The 13073-nt window shown below is 39.3% G+C and overlaps 1 protein-coding gene across 1 annotated transcript; it reads right to left on the bottom strand.

Moving 5' to 3' along the window:
* Positions 1-3404: 3404 nt before the first annotated feature.
* MAD2L1 (mitotic arrest deficient 2 like 1) lies at positions 3405-11505 on the bottom strand. The gene is made up of 5 exons (XM_043569417.1): positions 11262-11505; positions 10196-10342; positions 6652-6772; positions 5014-5117; positions 3405-4352 (listed from the first exon to the last, which is right to left on the bottom strand). Exons 1-5 carry the CDS (start codon positions 11332-11334, stop codon positions 4180-4182), a joined length of 618 nt encoding a protein of 205 aa, XP_043425352.1. The 5' UTR covers positions 11335-11505; the 3' UTR covers positions 3405-4179.
* Positions 11506-13073: the final 1568 nt, after the last annotated feature.

The following is a 13073-nucleotide window of genomic DNA, read 5'->3' as shown; positions in this document are numbered from 1 at the left end:
GTAAAAGCAGGAAAGTTTCTGCTCTGAAATTTAAGTGTTCTGGAATATTGTTTGTTTGCGCTTGTGTTCTATCTTTGCAATGGCCCAACTCTTTGGAATACTAACTTTTGACTAATCTGTGATATCTAGACTCTCCTTAAAGTTTTGCTAAACTTTGTTATCCTTCTGTCTTGACAAAGAGTAATCCTGACTCGTTGGCTGTTACTGTGATCGTGGTATTTTATTTTCTTAGAATCTTGATTCTGGTCAACTGCTGCCTAGCTGGGTCCTACTCAACCTGCCTAGGTAGGAATGAAAAGTTTCCTTAGTGGTTATCCTCTGAGACTCAGCAGGCATCAGCAGAGTTGTAAAACTTGTGTTTTGAATCCAGTCCTTCTCTCTCCACCCTCTGTCCCTTCATGGCCCCGAACTAAGGTATGGGGGGTCTGTTCCTTACTCCAGAGGTCTCATTTGGGGACTCAGCCTTCATCATTTTCCTTGCTTCCTCGCTCTCCCCACGTCCCATCACCAGTTTCTAAGATGATAGGCTGTGGCCCAAGTTTCCCTCATCCCCACCAACCCCCAACCCCCATTCACTTAGAAGGAACCAGGTTGAACAGGTATAACACACCCAATTGGTGCTTGCCACTCAGTAGATGATCGTTACCCACAAATTTCCTTTCCCAGTCCTGGAAGCTGTGACTCTGTTTTTGCAGAGTTGTATTGGCTATTATGATTAAGTACACATGGGGTGCCTGGGTGCCTGAGTTGGTTAAGCATCTGACTCTTGATTTTGGCTCAGGTCGTGATCTCGTGGCTTCACGGATTCAAGCCCCACGTCGGACTCCGTGCTGGCAGCATGGAGCTTGCTTGGGATTCTATTTCTCTCCCTCTCTCTGTCCCTTCCCAACTCGTGCTGTCTCTGCATCTCTCAAAATAAATAAACTTAAAAAAAAAAGAATTTTTATGATTAAGTACACAGTTATCCAAGAACTGTATTTTTGACATTAAATATTTTGGACAGCACAGACTCAATCTTTAAGACCATTAACTCCTAGACTTGGTCAGTGAGACTGCCATCCATAAAGAAATTCCCATCTGTATGTAGGTATCCACTGGGTATGTCCATATCTAGATAGTTTTTAAAGAGGCTTGAGATCTTTCCCTTGCATGGAAATGGAGCACAAGTGGTCGTGCTTATACTCAGAGGCCTTTTTTAGCACAGATAAAATGTCAAAACAATAAAGATTTTGATCTGATGTAAGTTCCTTTGTGCAAACAAGCTTGCATAGCAAAATGGTGCAGATAAACGCAGATGAAAATGGACTTTCTACAAATAAATGAAATTATATTATGTTTCTCTAGTATAAAAATAGATCAAATAGTAAGAGCAAAAAATAGGTGAAATGGTAACATAAACGGACTTGTGTAATCAGAGGGTCAACTCCTGACATTTTCCTCTCCAGGCCTTTTCTAATAGTTTTGTTGCTAAGGCTACAATGTTTTTGCCAGATTGGAATAGGACTGTCAACTCTAATGAAGATTAAGTAGCTTTCCCAACTAGATTTTTTTTAATAAGCATCAGTTAATACTGCTAGTTTTAAAAGCCATATTCATGAAGAATGGAAAGATCTTTAAAGATCTGTTCTTAGAGCATATAACTAATAAAGTTTGAACTTTAGTAGCATTTCTATTCCAGTTATGCCAACACAAATTTTTTATCAGTTACATTGGACAAAATAACTTATAATTTCACATATTTAATGAAAAAGGAATAAGAAATTATTTGCAACTTTAGCCCAAAATTAATTCCCTAAAGAGTAAATGAGGTCACTTAATAATTCTTTTGATTGACTGGAAAACTGTTTCACAACTGCTTGCAAATTCACACTTGATTTATTCTTTGAACTATATAGATTAAGTTAGAGGATTAAGCCCTCTATCTTTTGGTTCCTACCATTCATTGGTCACTCATCTGAGGAAAGTGTAAATACAAATACACCCAATGAAACATGGAGTTTTACAAATGAAAACCAATTTGTTCTGGACACTCTATGGCTAAAGGGATGTAAAAGGTTAAGAGCTGGGGCACCTGGGTGGTTCAGGTGGTTACCTCAGCTCAGGACATGACCTCAGTTAGTAGGTTCGAGCCCCACATCAGGCTCTGTGCTGACAACGCGGAGCCTGCTTGGGATTGTCTCCTCTCTCTGTGTCTCCTTTCTCTCTGCCCTTCCTGCACTCGTGCACTCTCAAAAATAAATAAACTTAAAAAATAAATAAATGAAAGGTAAGAGCCATTCGGTAAAGGGTGAAGGAACTCCTTTTGATGTGCTTGCTGAGGGGTCAGCTGAGCTTCCTTGGTCATGGTCAGAAGAGACCACCTAAACTTTTAAAGGTAGTGGTTTGCTTGCTCATTAAACCCACAATTCTACTTGTGCACTAAATCGTCAAAATTAAATGAAAGAATTCATGTAAAGTGCCTAACAAGTAACAGATACTGTACTTTCTTCCTCTGATGTCTTTATATTTTTGTAGCCAGAAATCCCAATGTTAATTTCCAATAAGAAAAGCTGAATAGTCTAGTTTTTTAGAGTCAAAAGAAATTCACCTTGAGTATTGCAGCATTAGTGACATCTGGTGGAAAACGGGAGTTACAATATAGGATTATTATAGCTATTCTGATCTTTGCTGTATAGTATCACTTTCATCAGGTTTTCACACACCCTTCTCTCCAACTCCATGGGAGTATACTTCCCTGCCCTATTGAAGTTTGACTTAGCCATAAGACTTGCCCATATAGTGGAACGTGGGAAAAAATGTCAGCGTTAAAGTTCTGAAGCTAAGCTTGAAGAATCCTGGATAGCCATTGCTCCTTCACTAGTTGAGTAAGACATGTGACCTGCAGATTTGCCTGAGAATAAGATAAGCACCCCAGATGACCCAGACTTACAGGGGAAAAAGTGCTTATCATTATTCTATGGTTATTTGCCAAGCAGCAAAAGTCAACTAATACTGGAGATTGTTACCTCTATCGTAAACATTGTAATCACGGAAGCTTGATTTCCCTATCCAGCTGGGGACACTGGGAGAAGGATCCTGAAGACCAGGTGTGGTTCAGTCCCTTCTGAGGCTCTATTTCAGACCCTGATAGGCTCAACTAGAGCATGCTGTTTTTCATTCCTCTATGGTAAGCAAAACTGAATCAGAGTCCAGGCCAGGCCCACCCAGGCACCCCTTCTTCCTTTTTAAAGCTGAATTTTATTTCATTGCACGTATACATCACATTTTGTTTACCCATTCATCTGATGGACATTTGGGTTCCTTCCACTGCTTGGTTACTGTGAATAGCACCGTTATGAAAATGAGCATCCAGGATTGTTTCATTCATCCTGGCCACTTGGCACATTAACAGGTCCACACCATAATTTTTGAATGAATGGATGCTATGTGTATTTACTTAATAGTGGAAGTTAATACATGTAAAGAGTTAGACTAAGCACTCACACCAATATAAAAATATTTTAAGACAAATTTAAAACGTACACATTTATTTCATCATTTAAACCTTGATTTTATAAACCATAAAAAAAAACTTTTTAAGAGTTCTGTATCATAGGAATTTGAAATAGAAATATTCATACCTTTGTAGGCTCAGGTTATATAAATTAAAATCAAATAATTGGAAATGTTTTCAATATGGAAACTATACAAATGAAATAAATGGCAAAAGGACCTAATAGGAGCAATATTTCATTACTTACAGATTCTTATTGGGTAATTTCAGAATCTAAACAAAGACTTTGAATATTCAGACTTATTTTGCTATATTTTATATTTAAACATCTCTCTACCTATATTCTGAGTCAAGGTACTTGACCAAAAAAGGTCTGATTTAAGAAGGCATTTAGCTTTATAACAAAAGTTTGCCATCTATGGTTACCACTCTCAAAGGAATTGACATAACAATGCTGATGTAATCTCCTAGTCCCCTTTTGAATAATGTGCAATAATGTAGGTCAACCCTGTATAAAGTCATACAGGTACCAAAAAATGGAACAATTATGCACAGTTCAGTGAAAACGTAATGTTAAGTTTTTCCCATCTAAAAGTTAACCAATGAAACAAAACGTATCAACTATAGTTGACTCGGTTCCAGGAAAACCACATCTGAGAATTACAAGTACATCACAGTCCTTATCCTCAGTCATTGACAGGAATTTTGTAGGCCACTGTGCTATTTACTTTGTGGATCGTAGTAGTAAACGAACGAAGACGGACTTCCTCAGAATTTGTAATAAACTGTGGTCCCGATTCTTCCCATTTTTCAGGTACAACCAAGTCTTTGTCTGTATAAATCAGTAGATCAAATGAACCTAAATTGGGGACAAGATCATTAAAGTACCATTATTTTTTCAAAAGTAAAAGTACTCTCCGTGTTCCTCTCACATTTGAACCACCTATAGTGTCAGAAAAGCTACTTTAGTCGGATCTCTAATCAGTTAATTGTTAGCTAACTGCTTTTCCTCAATGGAAATTTTACAGAAAATATTGTACTCCTTTTACTTTATCTTATGAAAAAAAATTGAATTTTTTTCCTTTAATGAGAAAACCATTAAAAATATTTGCAGAAAGAATTAATCACGAGGTAGCATGAATGTAAGCCATAGAAAAGATAGTAACATCTTGGTTTTGTGACTAATGTATCCCAGTGCCCAGAACAGTGTCTGGCAGATAGCAGGTATGCAGGATATATTTGATGAATGAAAGAGTAACTAAGTTAGGAAAAAAAGACACAATTATAGCTAAAAGTCTTCATTATATACACAGACATGTGTAGAAAATAAAAATGAACGGAATTACATCAAAATATTTTAGAGTGAGTAGTGTAGACTACTTTCATTCCTTTACCGCACTTCTAAATAAGATGCATATAGCATTACTTTTGCTTTATAACATTTTTCTCATTTGTATTACAGGACACTGATAATTAAGAAAAAATTTAATAAAAGGATGTGAAATTTGTATAATACTTACAAGAAACTTCCAACAGTGGCAGAAATGTCACTGTAGCTGTGATCTGTCTGATCACTGAACGGATTTCATCTTGGATAGCTTTCTGAGACTTTTCTCTGGGTGCACTACCAAAGAAACCAAATCAATTAATTTAAGTTTTAACAAGTTATTTAAATTTTTTTTTTTCAACATTTATTTATTTTTGGGACAGAGAGAGACAGAGCATGAATGGGGGAGGAGCAGAGAGGGAGGGAGACACAGAATGGGAAACAGGCTCCAGGCTCGAGCCATCAGCCCAGAGCCCGACGACGCGGGGCTCGAACTCACGGACCGCGAGATCGTGACCTGGCTGAAGTCGGACGCTTAACCGACTGCGCCACCCAGGCGCCTCTTAACAAGTTATTTAAAACATTGGTAAGATTATTTAACTGATTAAATATTTCCCAAATCAAATAAGTAATGCGTTCAAAAGGTTTTTTTTTTTTTAAATGTTTAAATATACAGGAGTATAATATGTATCCTTAGAATCTCTAACCTAGTAGGAACAGTATTATCTCTGTTATTTCATTTATCCTCCCAATCATTTTTAGGGCTGATCTTAGTATCAAGTTATTCGATTAGAAAACCTGTCAAGTGCTTCAAATTAGAAAAACTTCAGTACTTCCTAAAATAAAGATAACAAGTAGTATCTAAAATATTTAATCAGTATAATCATTTTGGCATTTTTAGTATTGCCTAAATGTCTAATTCCCTACTGCCTCAAAAAAGACGTTAATCGGGCATCAAATTATTTGTATAAGTTAAAACTTTTCTAAAATAGACCAAAGGTTTCAGAAACAATCTATATTTCATTATGAGAAACAGTTCTCAGTTTATAGATAAGCATGCTTAAGACAATGCTAGAAATTAGCCTATAATGATGGGCACTTCCCATTTGGGGGATCCGCAAACTTCAGTTTATGAAGTGTTGCAGGAAGTTTGTGGCATTAAATGAAATACAGTAGAGCTGCATCTTTTATTTATTTATTTTTTGTTTATTCATTTATATTGAGAGACAGCATGAACGGGGCAGGGACAGAGAGAGAGAGAGAGAGAGAGAGAGAGAGAGAGAGAGAGGGAGGGAGAGAGAGAGAGAGAGAGAGGGAGGGAGAGAGAGAGGGAGAATCGCAAGCAGGCTCCACACTGTCAGCGCAAAGCCAGACATGGGCTTTGATCTCACAAACCATGAGATCATGACCTGAGCTGAAATCAAGAGTCAGATGCTTAACTGACTGAGCCACCCAGGCGCCCCAGTAGAGCTGCATGTTAAGCTGGGAGAAAAGTCTAGGATAATACTTCCCGGTCTTAAAAGTACCTTTAAACAATTCATTAAATGGCCCACCTAGTCCATCATGTGTAGCTTCTCATATAGCATCATAAACACTAAAGTCTGTAATTCATGGATTTAGACTAAAGGCAATTATGTCCATGATATACACAATTTTTTTGTGAGCAGTTTATGAGCCCTATTCTTTTCCACAGGGGATTAGGTCAAATCAAGCATACTTAGAAACAAAACCTTATATAAAACTAAGTTCAATATAATTAGAACTCCTTTAGTAAGGAAAAGACATTTTGCAAAAAATATATAAAAGTGGAAGTAATTTAATTCATACTTACCTGTCATCTTTTGCAGTCTTGTCACACTCAATATCAAATTGCCACCTTTCAAGGACCTCACCACTCTCAATATTTGAGATGACTACCACCAGTTTCTGAACTGAACACTTGTATAACCAATCTGGAATACATAACAAGGCATCTTTTTTTGATCCACTGCATCACAAAGCAGTTCTCTTCTCAGGTCTCACTTCCTATTGTCTGCAAATTCCTACGCCTAGTATTTTGGAACTCCTCCAACCTGTACAGGAAACTTGCCCCACAATAACCTAGCTCCTGTTTTTGAATTCTCCGTATTTGTACCAGATACAGTACTGAGTGCTGAGAACACAGTAGTGAACATGCAGTACTTCCATCCTAATCTAAGGTAAAATGTAGGAGTGGAGGATTAATCTAATCATTGCGCCAATAAATGTAAGATTATAATTGTGATGAATGCTATGAAGGTGCGGTATTTGATGCAGAGTGAATACAGGAAAATTTGGTTCATTCAGGGAGTTCTCAATTGAGTTTAGTTCTAAGAATAAATACTATTAAATATGCAAAAATATACAGAAAAGGGTATAGGTCTTAAATATTAAAAAGGGAAGAGCATCTGACTAGAGGACTTAAAAAAAGCCAATACAACTGCAGTTATGGGGAGAACGAAGGCAAGTTTAGCAGGACACATAGGGGTCAAACCATTCAAGGCCACGTGGGCCAAATTAAAGAAGTTGTATCTCAAGAATGAGGGAAGTCATTATTGTGTTTGAAGGAGGGTGTGATGTAGTTAAATTTATATTTCAAAACTATCCTTCTGGCGGTGAAGTGGAAAGTAGACTGGAGGTAAAGAGGGGATCTAGGGTCACTAAAATTAATTAGTAATTCAAGTAAGAAGTAATGAAGGCTTATAGAAGGATAAACTGGTAGAGATGGATCAGTAGATACATTCAAGAGATTTCATGGTTAAAGTTGTTAAGATTTATTGAATACTTGAGAGTAAGGAAGAGGAAAGACTCAGGGATACCTCCTAAGTTTCTGGTTTTTATCACTAGTTGGATTACTGATACATTCACTGAGATAACCCCAAGATCAAGAGTCCCATGCTCCACTGACTGAGCCATCCAGGAGCCCCATTTTTCATATGCTGAGTTTGAAATATCACTGGGATAGTCACATGAAGATATCAAGGGACTCATTTAATATATGAGCACAGAGTTAGGAGAGTTGGGCTAGATGTACGTTTGTGAGTCAACTACACAAAGATTAGTGAAGCTATCTATGTATGTCAGAGATCTAGAGAGGTTATAATGAGAAGAAGGCCTCAGAATGAGCCCTGAATTAATCTTAGATATTGGGGCAGTATACTCAGGAATCAGCAGTTTGTTGTTGTTTTTTAAGAGACAAAACAATTTAGTAGTATCGAGGGCATGTGGGCCACCTAGGTCTCTGTTGCATACTCTTTTAAAAAACATCCCTTTACAAATTTGAAAATATTCTTTGTAGGCTGTACAAAAATAGGCCACTTGCTAGATATGGCCTGGCACCATTGCTGACCCCTTGGCATATATCAACAACTTTTTATCAATTTAGTTCTGAAAAGGAGACTGGTTAGTAAGTTAAAGATGTGGAGTAGGTGGAATTATTTTCTTTTAAAACTAAAGACTGACTAAACCAATGAAAGTAACTCAAAACAAAGGAGTCAAAAATATCAGAGAAGAAATAGGGTAAAGTCCTTAAGAAGGCAAGAGGGATGGGATTCAAATAGACAGAACAATTTGCCTCTAAGAACAATTCCTCCATGTTAATTAAAATAAATGGGAAAAGTTAAATAGAAAGGTCTACCTACATCTGAGGTGAAATGTCATGAGTGTAATCTTAAAGGAGAAAACCCAAAACCATTAGCTTAGGCCAGGCTTGCTTCTCTATCAAATTAAGATGACATAGATTCATACTTACTTAGAGGTTTCAGGCTAAATAATCTGAGGGCAGCCCTAATACAGGATTACAGATGATTTAGTTCTAAAGGCAATAAAAATATAATTAATGCTATTTTAAAAAAATTTTTTATGTTTGTTTATATTTGAGAAACAGAAACACTGTGCAAGCCGGGGAGGGGCAGAGAGATGAAGACAGAATCTGAAGCAGGCTCCAGGCTCTGAGCTGTCCTCACAGAGCCCGATGCAGGCTTGAACTTACAAGCCATGATATCATGACCTTAGCAGAAGTCGGACACTTAATCGACTGAGCCACCCAGGCTCCCCACAATTAATGTAATTTTAAAAATAAAGCTACTTGAAAAAACATAGATGGCTTATGAATTAAAAAGAAAAAAAATAGGTGACTAACTGCAGTGTTTTTTGGAACTATTATTTTGGGAGGTCAAATGGGGAGGTAGGGAGAAACATCTTACAACACAGAAAAATTAGAAATGAGAATCCTAAGCGGAGAAAAACAAGATTAAAAAAAAAAAAAAAGGAATAGATGGAGAATAAGTATTGTGATACAATACAGTAACTTCTTGAGCTAAGGAAAAACAATGAGTGTTCAGATAGAAAAGGCTTACTGACTTACAGGCAGGATTTTTTTTTTTTAATGTTTATTTATTTTTGAAAGAGAGAAAGACAAGAGTCAGAGGATCTGTAGTGGGTTCTGTGCTGACAGCAGAGCCCATTGCAGGGCTCAAACTCAGGAGCCGAGATCATGAACTGAGCCCAAGTTGGATGCTCAACCAACTGAGCCCCCCAGGCGTCCCAGGATTTAAAAACAAAAACAAAAACAAATGGAAATAGGTAAAAATAAGAAACTTCTACTGGGTGTACTATTACTTAGTAGTTGTACTTTTTTAAGTTTAATTCCCAGGTTGGATCTAATTTTATTTTCCTTTATTCTAACATAACGATGGCTTTAAACTCCAGGCAGCTACAGAAAATATATCATGTTAAAAATACAGTGGATTTCTCTCAGACAATGAACACCATCATAAGTACATTAAATTCTAATTTGTTCCATCTGGCCACATGAACTGCAAAAATCATTTCTTTTTTTTTTTTTTTTTTTTTTATTTAATTTTTTTTTTTTTTTTTTCAACGTTTATTTATTTTTGGGACAGAGAGAGACAGAGCATGAACGGGGGAGGGGCAGAGAGAGAGGGAGTCACAGAATCGGAAACAGGCTCCAGGCTCTGAGCCATCAGCCCAGAGCCCGACGCGGGGCTCGAACTCACGGACCGCGAGATCGTGACCTGGCTGAAGTCGGACGCTTAACCGACTGCGCCACCCAGGCGCCCCTGCAAAAATCATTTCTAAGGGACTTGATGGAGATTGTTTTGTGAAGCTGTATCAGATACCTAACATCAAAATATTCAACTCACTCAAAATGTAGGGTAAAAGTGGAATTTCTTTCAATTTATATATTTTTTGCTTTCTTCCAATTGAGAGTCATATTTGAGATTGTAGTGTTTTACACTTCTATATACAGAGTGAAAAAACGACCACCAAGATGCCCAGAAGGAAGGGTCATAGAAGGCCTGCAAAACTCAAAATTGTTTCCAACAGTTAAATACCTTTTAGTTGTTCCACCACATTATTTAGGTATTTTATGAGCTCAGGATCAGTTGTTACAAGCAAGGTGAGTCCATATTTCTGCACTCTAGTAAAGGTTTCAGATGGATATATGCCACGCTGATATAAAATGCTGTTGATACCAAATGCTGAAAACAAAAGGAATGTTAAAGAAAAGTTATTATCACTTTGTAATTCTGTAAAATAAAACATATTTAGCTGTGGCTATGGTTTCATTAATGGTATAAAACTGTAAATGCCTAGACACGTGTTTATGGGTGTGTCGCTGAAATCAGAATAGGTAAAAAGTGGAATTAAAAATCCTTAAAATCTTGCTTCTAAGTAAAAGAACGCGATACCTGCACTAATGTGGCAATAAAAGAAAAACGCTAAACTATATTAATCTACTACCGTCAAATTTCAGCTCACTGTAATCCAAGTCCAAATTCGGGCTAGAGGATGTGTCAAGATTGGCTTTTGCGTCTGAGTTAGCAACTGATTTACTGGTCCAATGCTCCAGGAACCCTCTCCTTTCTTTTTCCTCCTTTTCGCCTCACAAATCCTGCCAGATTCTATCAGAAGGTACAAGTGGCCTGGTCCAGAACAGCGAGCCTCCTAAAGTCTAGTTCATCACCCCCACACCAGAATCAAAGCGTGAAGATCGGGTTCTTAAAAACATACACGGTCTCCACCCCGGTCGTGTTCTGTCTCAAGTCGCTGAGACCTGGGTGGTGGTGGGGTGAGAGGGGCAGGTGAGGAAGTGCGTATGATCAGCAGTTTAAAGCAATTCGGCAGGTGACGGGGCTACGACAAGACAGGCCTCGGTTCAGCAGTACCTAGGCCTCCAGCTCCATTAGCAACGCATCCGGAAACGGTGCCTGCATGCGCCTCCTCCTAGATTCTCCAGCCGGGCAGGAGGCTGGGGCAGAGAGGGCTTGAATTCCGGGCCTCTCGGCACCCCCGCAACCTCGCCCCCGCGCTTACCCCGCCTCCGTGGCCGAGCCGTGGGCCTACCGGGCGGCCTGGCCTCAGTTCTCCCGCCCTCCGGCCTGCGCGAGGAAGACTTACAGAAGAACTCAGCCACGATTTCGGCGCTGCCGCGCAGGGTGATGCCTTGCTCCCGGGAGAGCTGCAGCGCCATTGCCAGGCCTACAACGAAGGACCGCGCTTCCACCCGGCAGACAGCTACAGCAAGGACTTCCACAACACTTCCCCGCCACTCGTTTCAAAAGTAACGACGCAGCATGCCGTCGGGTCCTTTGCGCAGGCGTGACAAACCTCTAGGTCCCGCCCCACGGGGCGGGGTCGGGCCTGTCTTCGCTCGCCTGAGCTGTTTCCTCGCGCAGGCGCAGTAGGTAGGCGTGGTCACGCATTTCCGGGTAGTCCGGGTCTGGAGCGTCCAGGACTGGCTCCTCTAGTTGTGGGAATCTAGATTGCGTGCAGGAAGGAGGCGGGCGATATGGTTTTAGTTGCTAGGCCTGCCAGGGAGCACAATTTCTGAGTTTCATAGATATTTTCAAAGCGATATGAACCGTTCGCCAGCTGCACCTTAAGTGGCCCCAGTGATCCCTAGTGGGCGCTTGAAACTTTTGCTAGACGCTTTGGCAGTTCGTAAAGAAACCGTGTGCGCGGTAGCCAAGCCACAGCCTTGGAGAGCCCGATTACTGTATGAGAGAGCGGCTTTTCCCGAGAAATTAGGTTAGGGTTAAAGGGATGAGCCGCAACCTTTTTTGTCCTGTGTCTAGGTCTGTCCTGGGCTCAGCCTACTTCCACCCGGCCTCACTGTAAGGCGGTCAGGAGCGGCTGGAGGCTGCGTCTGGCAGTCTAGCTTGTGCTCCGTCCATCCCGCGCACTTTGCACCCACAGGCAAGGTGGTGAGGAGTAAGTTCATTGCACCAAAAAGGCCCATCTACACCTAAGAACTTTCAGGGGAATTTTGACTCACAAATTCAATGACTTTACATTAGGATGAGAAATATTTCAGAGAGTGCACAATTAATGTTCGTGTCAATTGTGAAACAATTTTTGCAAAAAATTTATCCGCCTTGAAGCAGCTAGCAAAATTATTTGTAAAATGAAGTCTCAAAAACTTTGTTCCAGACATACTTTGCTATTTAATTATATGAGAAGTGCCTGAGTGTGTTGCTTTTCTATTGTTCTGTAACAAATTACTACAAATTAATGGTTTAAAATATCACCCATTTGTTATCGTAGTCGTGTAGGTCCGGAGTTGGTATGGTATAGCAGAGTGCTCTGCTTAAGGGTCTCACACTGTTGAAGTAAAGGCGTCTGCAAGTGGAATCTCATTGAAGATCTGGGTTTCTCTTCCAAGCCCCTGGCTGTTAGCAGAATTAATGTCCTTGTGTTTCTTAGTCTAAGGTTCTCCTTGTTTTGCTAGTTGTTGGCCAGAGGCTTTTGCCAAATAGCTCTTCTATAAGCTTTCTCATACTTACAGTCTCTGACTTCATGGAGATCCCTTTTAAGGATTCATCTGTGTGTTTAAATCACCAACTTTTCACTCTTTCCACCAGGAACTTAGAGTCAGAATTCTGGCATAAGACTGGTAGAGCATGATGCGCACCTTACCACGAATAAAAATTTGTCTGTCTTTCTAAGGAATTTTATATTAATACTCAGCACTTCAGGTAAGACTTCCTTCAGTTTCATAGTAATATAGTTTTTAAATTATCTGAAGATGCAAATAATTGTTGGTATAATTTTGGAGATTCCAGAATTCAAATGGCTAGAAAAATGTATGTTTTCCATGTATAGAAGTATTTATTAAATACGTTTTTTGTGCTCTATGAAGAGATGTAAGAAATAATTAACCTTTGAAGGTAAAATCTGTGGGGCACTGGGTGGCTCAGTTCTTTGAACGTC

The sequence above is a fragment of the Prionailurus bengalensis genome, chromosome B1, assembly GCF_016509475.1.
Source record: "Prionailurus bengalensis isolate Pbe53 chromosome B1, Fcat_Pben_1.1_paternal_pri, whole genome shotgun sequence".
NCBI classification, from domain to species: Eukaryota; Metazoa; Chordata; class Mammalia; order Carnivora; family Felidae; genus Prionailurus; species Prionailurus bengalensis.
The sequence above is the reverse complement of the archived record's forward strand: the minus strand, read 5'-3'. Positions and strand labels throughout refer to the sequence as shown.

Bases quoted from the DNA above. Each gene is read 5' to 3' on its own strand.
- MAD2L1 (XM_043569417.1), bottom strand. From the start codon at position 11,334: ATGGCGCTGCAGCTCTCCCGGGAGCAAGGCATCACCCTGCGCGGCAGC. The intron at 10,343-11,261 runs GTAAGTCTTCCT...TTTTGTTTTCAG, and splicing joins AATCGTGGCTGAGTTCTTCT to CATTTGGTATCAACAGCATT. The intron at 6,773-10,195 runs GTATTTAACTGT...TATGTATTCCAG, and splicing joins TGTGGTGGAACAACTAAAAG to ATTGGTTATACAAGTGTTCA.